At 34.3% G+C, this 13,596-nt stretch overlaps 1 protein-coding gene and 2 pseudogenes across 2 annotated transcripts in view; 2 read left to right on the top strand and 1 right to left on the bottom strand.

Annotated features, from left to right (window-relative positions):
* Positions 1-13,161, top strand: part of KNL1 (kinetochore scaffold 1) — a 36,374-nt gene extending 23,213 nt beyond the window's left edge. The window contains exons 14-26 of one of the 2 annotated variants that reach the window (XM_006920487.3): positions 404-519; positions 983-1,073; positions 1,662-1,778; positions 2,637-2,724; positions 5,864-5,941; positions 6,093-6,132; positions 7,051-7,152; positions 7,597-7,697; positions 9,848-9,916; positions 10,720-10,829; positions 11,025-11,143; positions 11,826-11,948; positions 12,906-13,161. In XM_006920487.3, coding sequence (XP_006920549.1) covers positions 404-519; positions 983-1,073; positions 1,662-1,778; positions 2,637-2,724; positions 5,864-5,941; positions 6,093-6,132; positions 7,051-7,152; positions 7,597-7,697; positions 9,848-9,916; positions 10,720-10,829; positions 11,025-11,143; positions 11,826-11,948; positions 12,906-13,041 — 1,290 coding nt within the window. In that variant the 3' untranslated portion in view covers positions 13,042-13,161. Of the gene's footprint in view, positions 1-403; positions 520-982; positions 1,074-1,661; positions 1,779-2,636; positions 2,725-5,863; positions 5,942-6,092; positions 6,238-6,272; positions 6,440-7,050; positions 7,153-7,596; positions 7,698-9,847; positions 9,917-10,719; positions 10,830-11,024; positions 11,144-11,825; positions 11,949-12,905 lie in introns of those variants that run through there. The other variant, XR_003042663.1, reaches the window with a different exon arrangement.
* On the bottom strand, positions 10,481-10,599 carry LOC112469645 (annotated as a pseudogene).
* Positions 12,021-12,139, top strand: LOC112469697 (annotated as a pseudogene).
* Positions 13,162-13,596: the final 435 nt, after the last annotated feature.

Genomic DNA, 13,596 nt, shown 5'->3' with positions numbered 1-13,596 from the left:
ATAGAAGAGAATCTAAAAACAAAGGAATTAATACTCACTTTAAGGAATTGAAACAAAATAACATCCATAAAAAAGGCAGGAAGACAGAATTAATGCAGATAAATGGTAAAGCTAATGAATTTTTATATATCGATTTACTTAAAATAATGCATAGCCATTTTCAAATCACTTTTTATCCCATGTAAGTGAAACATCTACAGTTCCCCTAAACATCTAGAGAAATGGACTTCAATGTCAAACTTGAATTTGGATTCCAACTTATGGCTTTACTAGGTATTCACATTTTGAGTATTCAAATTTTTCTTTGTACAACTTTTAAAAACAGGCACTCTGAAACTTGAAACAGTTCTAGAACATGGTTTGTCCTCAAAATACCAATTTGGAGGGATTTTTTTTTTTTCAGTTTGCTATAAACACACAACCTACTCCAGAAGACCTGATGTTAAGTCAATATGTTTACCGACCCAAGATACAGATTTATAGAGAAGATATTGGGACTCTTCGCCAAAAGATTGAAGAGTATGGAAATTTTTATTTTTTTGTGTGTTTATTGGATGGGTTAATAATCAGTATCGTAAGGTTTTGATTAGAATAACACTGGCATAGAAAAACGTTGATGGCATTAACTGGCATTGTGACACAGCATATTTATAGGAGTTTCAGCTTTATAGTCAGACAGGTTAATCCTGGCAACAGCACTAGCCGTGTAACCTGATTTAAGTATTTTAAGGTTTATTTCAACATGTTGGAGCAAGTCGATACATTTAAATGAGAATTCTATTTGTAAGGGAAGGTTTTTTGATTCATAACATTCTTGAACTGTTCTACAAGTGTTGAAATAATAAGGCTAGTCACTATTTTTGAGTGAATTCTCTCTTATGTAGAAAAGAACTAGGAAGAATTAAGTATGCCTATAGATCTGAGTTGCTTTATTCAAGCTGACTACTGAACCCTATGCTAATTAACTTTTCTATATTTTTAGATTAAAGCTTTCTGCACTGAACCAAGATAAACTTTTGACTGATGTAAATAGGAACCTATGGGAAAAAATGAGACACTGCTCTGATGAGGAGGTATTTTGTTTCATTTTCTGAATGGGAATCAGTATAGACATTTTGAAAATTTTTTATTGTGAAATAGGTAACTGTTACTTGGTGATTAGTGATTAGTTCTTTAACTTACTTCTCAGGTATAATATGTTACCAAGGTCTTATTTAATAATACATGAGTAATTGTTAGGCTGTAATCTTTTCAAACCTGAAATGATCAATTTAATATGTGAAATACAGTTCAAATTTATTTAGAGTTCCCTCCTTGTTTGCCTTTCACTTAGATTTAGATCAAGAAAAGATTTAATTGATTAAATAATAAGAAACTCATTTTATATGTGCCCTGATATATTAAAAAGATTTTATTAACTAAGCCTATCATTTTCTAATTTGTAATATGTATAAGTGAATTAGAAGCAAGAATGAAAATTAAAATCTTTGGTTCTGTTCTTAAACTATTAAATGGGATTAAATTTGCAAATGAGGTGTCCTGCCTTATGAATCAAGAGTCTAGAAAGGATAAAGCTTAGCATATATCATCTGAATCAATCTTCTCAGACCATTTGCCTCATTTGTTTTAGAGTTAATATAGCCTTTGACTTTTCCTGACAGCTGAAGGCCTTTGGAATTTACCTGAACAAAATAAAATCACATTTTACCAAGATGACTAAAGTTTTCACTCACCAAGGAAAAGTGGCTCTCTACAGCAAGCTGGTGCAGTCAGCTCAGGTAATTTGAGACAGTTAATAGCACAGAAAGAAAGATCTATTAAAATTACTTTACGGTGGTTATGGAATATGAAGAATATTTCTTAGACATGTAAATGAGACTTGGGCAAAAACTTCAAATTATTCATGAGAGATGGGGTTCACTTTATCAAAAGTGGCAAATCCTGGCATCTTGAGTAATTCTAGAATGTATTTACTAATATAGGCCTATTTCTCATCTCAGATTTGTTATACGTTATACATATTGAAATAAAACAACATGGGATTCTGATCTTCCATTGCTAAGGAGTATACTGTAGTATTATCTTCCTCATAATCCATACCTAGCTGTGTATGTTTGTGTATAAGTTTAAAGTAGCATTTCCCCAAATGATTTTCCTTTAAGAAAGGTTCTGTATTTAAAAACTTTCTATTAGCAAATAAGTCTGGGACATGTTACATACAATATCCCCCTTTCGGAGAAGTATAATAGCATAGTAATGTCTAAAGTCAGAAATCTTCATTTTAAAAAAGCCTAAAAAAGAAAAAAATGCTGAAATTCTGTTTGACCAGTGTTTCCCATATTCATTTGACCATAGAACATTTTTTAAAGAACTCTTTTTTTAAAATAATATATATATTAGTATCTTATATTACATGGAAATGTTGGAATAAATGAAAGGATAAAAATGAGTTTATAGTAATCTGTTATATATGCTTTTAAAAAATTTTTAAGTCTAGACTGGAAACTTCAACCTTCATTTTAAGATCTGCCTATTCATGATTTAAACATAACAGTTATGTCAGCTATTTGAAACATTTATAATGTTATGTTTTGTTCAGAACTTTAACTTGACAGTCTATAATATTGTGTGTTTAGAATGAGAGGGAGAAACTTCAGATAAGGATAGATGAGATGGACAACATACTTAAGAAGATTGCTGACTGTCTCACTGATATGGAACTAGGTAAAGTATTTTGAATACTTTTCCAAAAGAAAATTTAATTTCATTTGTATTCTTCCCTATAGTACAAATTGCTTGTATCACTATGCTGAACCCTTGTATTAGCAAATTGAGACATTAAATTAGAGCAAATTAAAGCTTCTTTATCGTGATCCTCCATAACACAATAAGAGATGCCCAAGATAATAAGTCTCTTTGGAAAGCTTTTCATAACCTATACCATATTTTTTTTTATAGATGAACTTATCTCCATTTGACAATTAGCCTTTCAGTTTGACCTGGCATAATCCCAACTTGTTTAATATTGTTATCCTGAAACTTCTTTCTCAAAGATCACAGAATTCCACATAACCATCAAATTTGGTAGTTCTCAGTCCTTAGCCATCTTGACATCTTTCAGCATTCGACAATGCTGAAAGAAACTTGAATCTCCCTGCATCTCTATGATATTGCACTATCTTGATCCAATTTTTTTCTTCTGGTTGTTTCTTTTAGTTTCTCTGTTGGCCTTTCTCTAACTAACCCCCTGTGTAGAGATTTAGATTTTATCATCTACTCATTTCTAAATCCTCTCCCCTCATGGTTTCATCTGCCTTAACAAGTGTGTTTAAATGAATGATTCCCAAATTCACTTACATTCATCAGGCATTTGTTGAGCACCTACTGCATGCCAGATACTGTGCTTAACATGAGAAAAAATATATGTTAGACACAGATTTTGCCCTTAAATAGCTTATACTCATTTTGGATGAGGGCATCTTTAGCCTCTTTATCTTAAGTTTTGGACTTAACATTTCTAGCTCTCTGCAGAACCTCTCTGCAAACATGTCCTTAAGCACTTTAAACTCTGTGTGAATAAATGGAATTTATTGTCTTCTCCTGTTTCCAAAATAAAATATGAAAACTTGTTCTCCCTATGATGTTTCTTATCTCTATTAATGACATCACCATTCTCACATATTGTAAAAGGCCCAAAACTTTCATTGTCTTTGAGTCTCTCGTATCAAGTTCTGTCATATCTGCTTCTTCAGCATCTTTTATTCTTTCCCATTCAGGCAATTATTAATTCTGAAATGTGCTATTTCAACTCTTCTAACTTGACATTTTTCTATATTCTTCATTCTATATTCTTCCAGTCCAATCTGCACATTGCCATCAGATTAATAATTGTGAAGGACAGTATTTATTATGTTACTACCCTGAAAAACTTTTCTGTCTTTCCATTTATTACAAAATGAAGTCCAAGCTCCTGAACATGACATGTAACATTCTCTACAATCATTTTTAGATCTTTCTTACATGATTTACTATTTTACTCCCTTACACATTCTAAATTACAACCAAATCTTGTCATTTCTATGTAGTCCTGCCACTTTTTCTTTGCTAATAACATTCTTCTACCAAAAAAGGCTCTATCTCTCTTGAGCTCCCATGGCTATTTTGTTAGTACTTCTTATAGTACCTATCACATCTACTTACAATTAGAGTTACTTTTGTATAGTTTATTTTCCTAAGTAAATTTTGAGCTCTGTGGTAGCAAAGATTGGCTTTTTTCTCCATGTCCTTCAGAATTCTTAGCACTATGCCTTCCACAGAATAAGTGTATAGTACATGTTTTCTGCATTGACTTGATAATGAGTATATGAATTCTATAGTCTTAGATTGCCCCACCCATTTGTTTATTATCTTTCTATTTCATGGGAAAAAAATAGAAGCCATTAGGCCTGAACTTCTAAGCTTCCTGCTACCAAACAAACCAAACATTTATATATCTATATATCCATTCTTTCATCATCTCTTTCTTTTCCCTAAGACCAATTTTTCCACCTAAACTTTAAATTTCGTCTCCTCTTCTCTGCTCAGGAATTGTATATCACTGATTTTTCCCTTATCTCTGGTATATTCAACCTCTCTGCCTCTTCTGCTGGATAAATTGACCTCTCTCTCATCTTTAAAATAGCAACAACCACACTGTGTTCTCTAGGTACCACTATTAAATGGCTCCCTGTTTCTTTCTTGTTCCTTTATTATTCCTTGAGCAATAAATACTCACTGAGTGCCATGTACAGTGCTCTGTGCCAAGAATACTGTGGTGATTAAAAACAAAAACTATATGCCCTATGGAGCTTTTAGTTTAGAAGAGAATATGAGAATTAAATAATGTTATATAATAAGTGCTATGGAAGAGAAGTTACATGGTGCTCTAAGGTCCTGAAACAGAATTCTGACCTAGCTGAGTAGGAAAGGCTTCCCTCTGAGGAAGCAACAGTTCAGCTAAGATCCAAAGAATGAGTAGGAGTTAAAGTGAGAAGGGAGGGGAAAGCAGCCTATTTAAGATAGCTAACACATGCAGAAGCCATTCTGTGGGAAAGAATGTACCAAGAAGAAGGGTCTGAAATAAGACCAATGTGGCTAGAATAGAGCAAAAGGGAATATTGTCTAAGCCGTAACTGGAGAGGTCTAGGGGCTAGGCCAAAGACAGCCTTTTAAGTATTGTTTACTTTTTCTTGTAACAGTGAACAGCCATTTGAATGGTGTTAAGCACTGGCTGCAATGTAGAGATTGGATTTGAATAGATCAAGAGTAAGTGTAAGAAGTTCAGTAATTATTGGACTGGTGTGGTTAAGAAAGGGCAGTAGCTTATATTAAGGGAGGCTGGTGGTAGTGAAGAAAAAAAGTAGATTCAAAAAATATTTTTGAGGTAAAAATCTAAACTTGGATTGGATATGAGGAGAGTGGAATTTTAAGGATGACTCGAAGGTTTTAAAAACAAATTAAAAATTTTTAAATGTATGTGTATGCATTTATATATATGTATCTGTTCCTGCTTAGTCTACGGGGTTGCCTAATAATAACTTTGATATATGCAAATTTATATAAACAATTTCCGACTCAAAGTGGCTCCTGAGAGGCTATTAGGGATCATTACCATATGGCTCAAAGTTCAGTTGCCTACCTCTAGAAGCAGATTTTTGTATGAAATTATAATTATAGCTCGGTGCTTATTGGCAAGGAAAGGTGGGAGAAAGATGCATGTTTGTGAAATATTCTTAACAATTTATTTTGGGACCATCTATTCTTTTCATCTCCAGTGGTTTAATTATTTTTGACTGAGTTATTCTAATGCACATTTTCTACCTAGAAACTAAGAATTTGGAGGATAAAGAGAAAGACAGTTCTGTGGAAGAATGGGATTCTGAAATAAGAGCTGCAGAGAAAGGTAACCGAATTAATTAAGGAGATAAATAGAAAAAAAATCTGTTCTGAATTTGTTTATTTAGGTAAGATTGAGAGAATTTTCAATAAAACAGATGATTCTTATAGCATCATTTCTGTATGTCCATTCTGATTGATTTTTTTCCCCCCCAAAGAACTGGAACAGCTGAAAACTGAAGAAGAAGAGCTTCAAAGGTCAGCCTTCATTCTGAGTGTTAGAAAATATGCTAAACTTCACATGGCTAAATGACTTCCTGCCTTCAGGAACTAACAAGATTGGGGACATGAATATTGACTAAGGCTAACTCAGGACTTCTACATGAATATTGACTAAGGCTAACTCAGGACTTCTACTCTACTTTGACCTTGACCGTGGAGGCCATCTTAGTTGACAGTATTTTCTGTGCACTGTTGTTTTCAGGGCATTAAATCAAGGTAGTATTTCTCAAGCTTGAATAATATCAGGATCCTTTTAAAGAAAATAAACCTAGCATTAAACTATTCTTATATTGTACTTTTATGTTATACTTAAGTAAGTATAAGTAAGTATAAAATGGTGTATACTCACGGAGTCTTCGTTAACTTAATAAGACTAAAAGAAATAATAATGACAAAGCCAGTAAAATTTCAGTTGACAACATTAATTTGGCAGGTGACAGTGTTTGGCTGAAATTAAATTGATGCTAGCAAAATTACTAACAAAGCATAGTTTTATTTAGATCTAATAAACTAAACAAAACCAGAGGCAGATACCAAAATTATGGCATGTCTCACTTTTAAGGTGAGTATTCTCATGATCTGCATTATGCTTATATTTTTATCATCAAAATGAAAATGTAAATTTTAATAAAAATCTTAACGTATGAACCCCCAAGCATATCTTTATGGATCCTATTTTCAGAGCCCTTGATTTAGGCCATTCCTAATTGACCGCACTTCTAGATTAATGCTCATAAAAAAATAAAAAAACTGAAAATGCAAAAATGGACGCTATTCACCTCATTGGGGTGCATCTAGCATGTGACTTCTTGTCATAAATCTTCTATTTTAATAGAATCTGAATTCTCTAACAACAGACTTATCTTTTCTGTGAATACCTCATTTGATTTGCAGAAATCTCTTTGAACTGAAGGTACAGAAAGAACAGATTCTTGCTCAAATAGACTTAGTGCAAAAACAAACAAATAGAACTGAAGAGCTACTGGATAAGTCAAGGTAAGGAAAAGCAGGTGTCAGTAGTCTGTGTTTCATCCTGTGCCTCTGTGGTTATCTAAACCTACTAGAGCAGTTAACATGTATCTATAGCATGTATCATTGTTTTTAGCATGAAAGAGTCAATGTCCTTAACACTAAGTTGAAAGTATACAAGGTGGGAGAGCTATGGAATTATAATTTTAAAGTATTTAACACTTTATATTGCCCAGACTTGGTTTTTCTCTGTGTACAACTCAAGATTGAGTGAACTCTTTATTTCTTTCAAAAATGTAAGTTTGTACATTCATAATATTCGAATTAAAATATTGTCTCCCAATCCAGTAGAAAAACTCTTAGCAGCCACTGCTGGTACTGTTTTGGGTGGTATCCAAAGTTAACTCTCTCTTCTTATCTCAAAAAAGTGTGTTTTTTTGGGGGGGGCGGTTCTTATTTATCTCTCTCTAGCTTGTCTGAGTGGGATGTCATTGAATGGAGTGATGATCAAGCTGTATTCACCTTTCTTTATGACACAATAGAACTCATCATCACCTTTGGCGAGCCAGTAGGTGAGTAGCAAAAGTAAGATAATTCTTCTATAGAAAAATATATGGCTAAACTCAAATCTTTAATACAATAATAACTATTGACATAATGAAAGCACTGCTGAAAATCTTAGAACAGGCAATCACTAATTAGTGGGAATAGAATTTTATTTTTATTTTACTAGATAGAGTAAAAAATTCAGCTAGTTGAAAGTTGGCCTTTGCAAAATTAGACAATAGAAATTTTGCCTATCCAAATAGTGGATCAACATGCTATTCACATCTATTTACTCTGACTGCCTTTTTTCTATCTGTTGTTTGTGATAGAGGATTTACTGTAATGGCTGGTAACTCTTGACTGCTTTTTTGTACTTCAGTTAACCTAAAACATTTATTGGAAGTTTTGCATGTATTGTCGGGCTTATCAAAGTAGGTAGATATCACTATATGGTAACTGGAGAGAGTCCTAGCTATTTTGTTGGAGTCTCCTGTCAGTATCTTTAGGTCTTTTCTTTGAAACAGTTAGCTTCATTATAGCCAACTATGGGTAAATGTGGCCAAATTGGAACCTAGGATCTTTACAATCACCCAGCCTCCAAACATGATTCTCCTTAAAAGTTTCTTTTCTCAATGTATACTATCAACTTCCATCCAGGTCCAAAATTAAAGGTTAGGAATCACTCTAAACCTCTTTCTTCCTTACCAGGCATATCCAAATCATCAACAAGACTTATTGATTTTAATGTTCATCCACTTTTCTTGACCTCTTCTGTCAACAGTCATCTGTAACCTAAATGACTACAATAACATTCCAACCAGTCTTTCTGGATCTTTTCTTTTTCCTTTCCAGTTCATTCTCCTTCCTGTAGCTATAATGACTGTTGAAAATCTGATCATGCCCCTACTACTACTATTAGACTAATGATCAAAATATTTAATATAGCCTGTAAAGCCCTGCGTGAATTGCATTTTCTCTCTTTTCCTGCCTCATCTTACACTGTTCTCTGCATGTCAGCCACAGCAGCTTTCTTTTATTTTCTTAAAATATCATGGTCCTTCATTCTCAGTCATGCCATCTTAAGCAGGAGCCTTGGATCTTACATCAAGGAGGCCTTTCCACCAACACTCTTAGTCCATTCGGGCTGCTATAACAAAAATACCATAAACTAGGCAGCTTGTAGCAACAGAAATTTATTTGTCGCAGTTCTGGAGGTTGAAGTCCAAGATCAGGAAGCCAGCATGGTTAGGTGAAGGCCCTCTTTTGGGTTGCAGGCTTCTCATCGTATCCTCACATGATAGAAGGCCAAGCTTGCTCTCTGGAGTCTCTTTTATAAGAAGTCTCTACCGTCATGACCTAAGCACCTCCCAAAGGTCCCACTTCGTAATACCATCACATTGGACATTCGGATTTCAACATATGAATTTGGAGGAGACACAAATATTCAGATCATAGCACCCTGTCTTCACTAAATAAATTCCTACTGATTTCCTTAACAGCTCAGCTCATTTATCACTTTCTTGGGAAAGCTTTCCCTGACTCTAATTTTACCTATTCCCTCTGCTACTTGCCCTCCTGTTGTATGTTCTCATTGCTTCCTGCAGTTTTCCTTAATAGTGTTCATCACAGTTTGTAGTTCTTGATGTGTTTATTAGTGCAATTGTTTCTGTGTTCCCCTGAGCTATAAGGTTCTTGAGAGTGTAGATCGATCATGTCTGTTTGTCTCACTGTTCAAAAGAATCAGAATTTGAGGACAGTAGATAATGCTAGAGTCTGGAGGAAGAAGCAGCTATCCTGGCTACCTTAAACTCATTAATGTAATGCTAAAAACATAAATCATTTTTACTGTATTCGTCAAAGATAATAAGTGAGGGAGGTCATAGCCTTTTTCTTTATATGGTTCCTGAAATTAGTATTATCTTTGCACAGAAGTTAAGGGTCAAAGGACCCTTAACTATAAATGTACTACTCTTTAAATTTCCTTCAAAGGCCTGCCAATCAGTAAAGGCTCAGGGGAGCCTTTACTACAAAGAATAATATGATTCAAGGATGAACCTTCAACTGCCTGTGAAAAAACCCTGTTATCCAGAAAGAGCAGGACTCTAAAATACTGAGTTGTATGTGGCTTAAAATCAGATAATAAAAGGAAATACTGTTCTTATTCTCTTCTTCCTAGTTGGTCTCCCTTTCCTGAACAAGGCTTATAGGAAGATTGTTGACCTGAAATTTCAATCTCTGTTAGATGGTAAGTTCAAAACATTTAAGCAACTAAATTTTTTTTTTTTGAGAACTTTCACATACTAAGTTAAATATAAACAATGATAATAATAATTTGTCCTTACAAATGTATATTAAACATAAAACTGTTTAGATAATGTTCCAAATATTGGGTAGGTTTTTAAAGAAATGATTTATTTTTATTCTTATTATTAGATCTTGAGAAATGATTAATAATAATAGCTATTTCCATAATTTAAAAATTATGAGTACTTATTCTGTATCAGGCATGTGTATTACTTAACATCAACACTATGAGGTAGGTATTATTCCCCATTTTACAAATTAGGAAACTACAACTCAAAAAAATTAAGCATGGTGCTTAGGATCACTCAGGTAATAAGGAAAGCCAGGATTTAAATTCAGGTTAAGCCCATGCTCTTAATCAAGTTCTGTTCTGTATGTGATAAAGCCTTGAGTTTTCATAAGAATGTCTTACATTCACCATATATGTTGATTTATGTGTTTGAAAATAAAATGGAGAGGCTATTTAGACACCTAGTGGTTTGGAGGTATTTCTTTTTTTTTCCAACACCTATAGCACCTGGTATTCCTAGGTGGTCTCCCATCCAAGTACTAACCAGGCCCAACCCTGCTTAGCTTCCGAGATCAGGTGAGATTGGGCACGTTCAGGGTGGCATGGCAGTAGACAGTTTGGAGGTATTTCTAGTTTATGTAGTATTTCTAGCGTGTGTGTACACACACACACATACACACACACATATGAATAATAAGTAAAACCGTGCTCTTGGTTTTTTTTCTCTTCCTCAGAGGATAAAGCTCCTCCTTCCTCCCTTTTAGTTCATAAGCTTATTTTCCAGTACATTAAAGAGCAGGAGTCCTGGAAGAAGAAATGTACAACACAGCACCAGGTACCCAAGGTAAATTCTGATTGAAGTATATAAAGGAAAATTATGTTATCTGTCTCAAAAAGCAGAACTGACATTTTATATATATAATAGTGGATCCTGAAATGATAAATATGTTAAATTGTTTAACTTTGGGAGGGTTCTTTATAAAAGAGGCACTAAACACTGAAATGTTTTTATAATTTATTATTCTTTTATTTTTCTCAGATGCTTCAAGAACTCTCACTGGTAATAAGCCACTGCAGACTCCTTGGAGAAGAGATTGAGTTTTTAAAGAGATGGGGACCAAATTATAACCTAATGAACATAGATGTGAATAATACTGAGTAAGTATATTAGTTCCCTAGGGCTGCCATAACAGAGTGTACTACAAAATGGGCGGCTTAAACAACAGAAATTAATGTCTGACAGTTCTGGAGGCTAGAAGTCTGAGAACAAAGTATCAGTAGAGCTGGTTCCTGCTGGGGGCTGTGAAAGAGAATCTGTTGCATGCCTCTTTCCTAACTTCTGGTGATTTGCTGGCAATCTTTGGCATTTCTTGACTTGTAAACATATAACCCTAATATCTGCTTTTATCTTCACATGATGTTTTTTCTGTATGTATGTTTGTGTCCAAATGTCCCCATGTTATAAGGACACCAGTCATTTTGGATTAGGGGCCCACCATATTCCAGTAGGAACTCGTAACTAATTAAATCTGCAAGGACCCTGTTTCCAAATAAGGCCACATTCTGAGGTTCTGGGGGTTAGGGCTTCAACATGAGAATTTTGAAGAGACACAGTTCAAACATAACAGTAAGTAATCGGTTGAAAATGTATTAAAATAATTTATTTTATTTATGGGTTTCATAATAATATTTTGTTCCAGATGTTTTACCCTCTGTCCATTTGATAAGGACAAGAAACAATGTATACCTAAATTTCACATGCCAGTGTAAAAGGAAAATATATTTGTGTTTCATTGTATTTTTATTTTATATTTTTAATTGAGGATCTTGTCTTTTACAGATTGAAGCTTTTATTCTCCAGCTCTGCAGCATTTGCAAAGTTTGAGATAACTTTGTCTCTCTCAGTCCATTATCCATCTGTTCCGTTACTTTTCTCCATTCAAAATCACCTTGGAAACATTGGGTGAGTGAAGGGCCTGCAGGATAGGGCTTCCAACAACTTTTTTACTTTTGTTATGTCATTTGAAAGATACCTGTCTATGGCCATGCTACCCTGAACAAGCCCAATCCTGTCTGATCTCAGAAGCTAAGCAGGGTCGGGCCTGGTTAGTACTTGGATGGGAGACCACCTAGGAAGATCAGGTGCTGTAGGCGTAAAAAATAAAAAAAAATAAGGGATTTTAAGCTGACAAGGTCCTTGCAATCTGTGAAGTCAACCAAGGGTTGCCTCGACAAAAAAGAAAGAAAGAAAGATCCTTTAAAGTGGTCAGCAAATGAATAGACAATAGTGAAAGCCAAATGTTACTTGTCTCTGACTTCATTTTGAAGAATTGGTTCTTTTAAAGTCAGTGACCTTCATTACTATCTCCAGGGGATACTGGAGACCATTGGTCTGTTCTTTTATACTTGTACCACTTTTTGAACACTCAACTAAAACAGGAATCAAGAAGGAAAAATTCCTGCATAAACAGCCCAGGTCATATATGAACAACTTTTATGGCCTTAAAAACAGAATAATAATTTAAAAACTGTGCGGTCATAATGCTTTTGTCAATTAGTCTATGGAACCAGACCTAAAAATATTTCATTCCTACTATATATTTTGTGACTTTTTAGACACACTACTAACAGATTGTAAGATAGAGTTTAGAATGTGCCCACTTCAAATCTATCAGCAAACACCAACAGTTTAGATTTTTATAGCCAGAGAAAACAGTTAGGTCAAGATACCTCACAATTGCATACAGAATTGGTTCTTAGGCCTTGTTTTTAGAATATCAATTCAAACTGGATAGCCTAATTTAAGCATTTATTCCAGAAATGCTTATGTGTGCTCTCGGATTTTGTACAAAAACATGAATTCTACTTAAAGGCAGATAAGTGTGAGTTTCCAGGAAAAATAATCTTTTGTTCTTTTCAGCCGCGATGAAATTGCTGCCCTTCTATCTAAAGTGCCACTGGAGGACAACTACCTAAAAAATGTAGTCAAGCAAATTTACCAAGATCTGCTTCAGGGCTGCCATTTCGACCAGTGGACCCATGGACCACAGCTGTAACAACCAAGCACAGTACACTTAATAATGATGTTATGTCAGAGTCTCCACTGCTATTTAATCTTTGTCTTTAGTTCCTAGAAAGAAGCCTAGTAAAATGCCTTCTTATGATGTTATAGTTAATTTGTAGAGTTAGTTTTTTAATCTCTACAGTAACGAATAATGAAAGGCCTCAAATAGCCTGCTATCTACTTGCTCATCTTTCTCCTAAAAGTTTAGTAGAACACTGAGGGAAAATTTCTCTTAACTAAAGTGGTGCTTTCTGCTTTAGTACAAGCCCTAAGGAGTAACTAAAGTATAAGAGGTGGTATCACCACTGACAAAAACATAAGCCATTTCCCCACATATAGAGTTATGATATTCAGGTTGCCTGGCTTCTGCCTAGAAGATATTTCTGGAATACAGACATGTCCGTCTACAAACTACTCATGTTCCTTTTTCCCCATTCCAGAAATGTTATTAAGAGAAAGCAATAGCACTCAACTATTGGATTGGCTGCCTTCTTTTCTTGGGGGGCCTTGCCTCCTTTTATTATATGTTTATTAGTGTTCTTAATAA

Source organism: Pteropus alecto, unplaced genomic scaffold, assembly GCF_000325575.1.
Source record: "Pteropus alecto unplaced genomic scaffold, ASM32557v1 scaffold86, whole genome shotgun sequence".
Taxonomy (NCBI): domain Eukaryota; kingdom Metazoa; phylum Chordata; class Mammalia; order Chiroptera; family Pteropodidae; genus Pteropus; species Pteropus alecto.
This window is presented reverse-complemented; position numbering and strand designations above follow the sequence as displayed.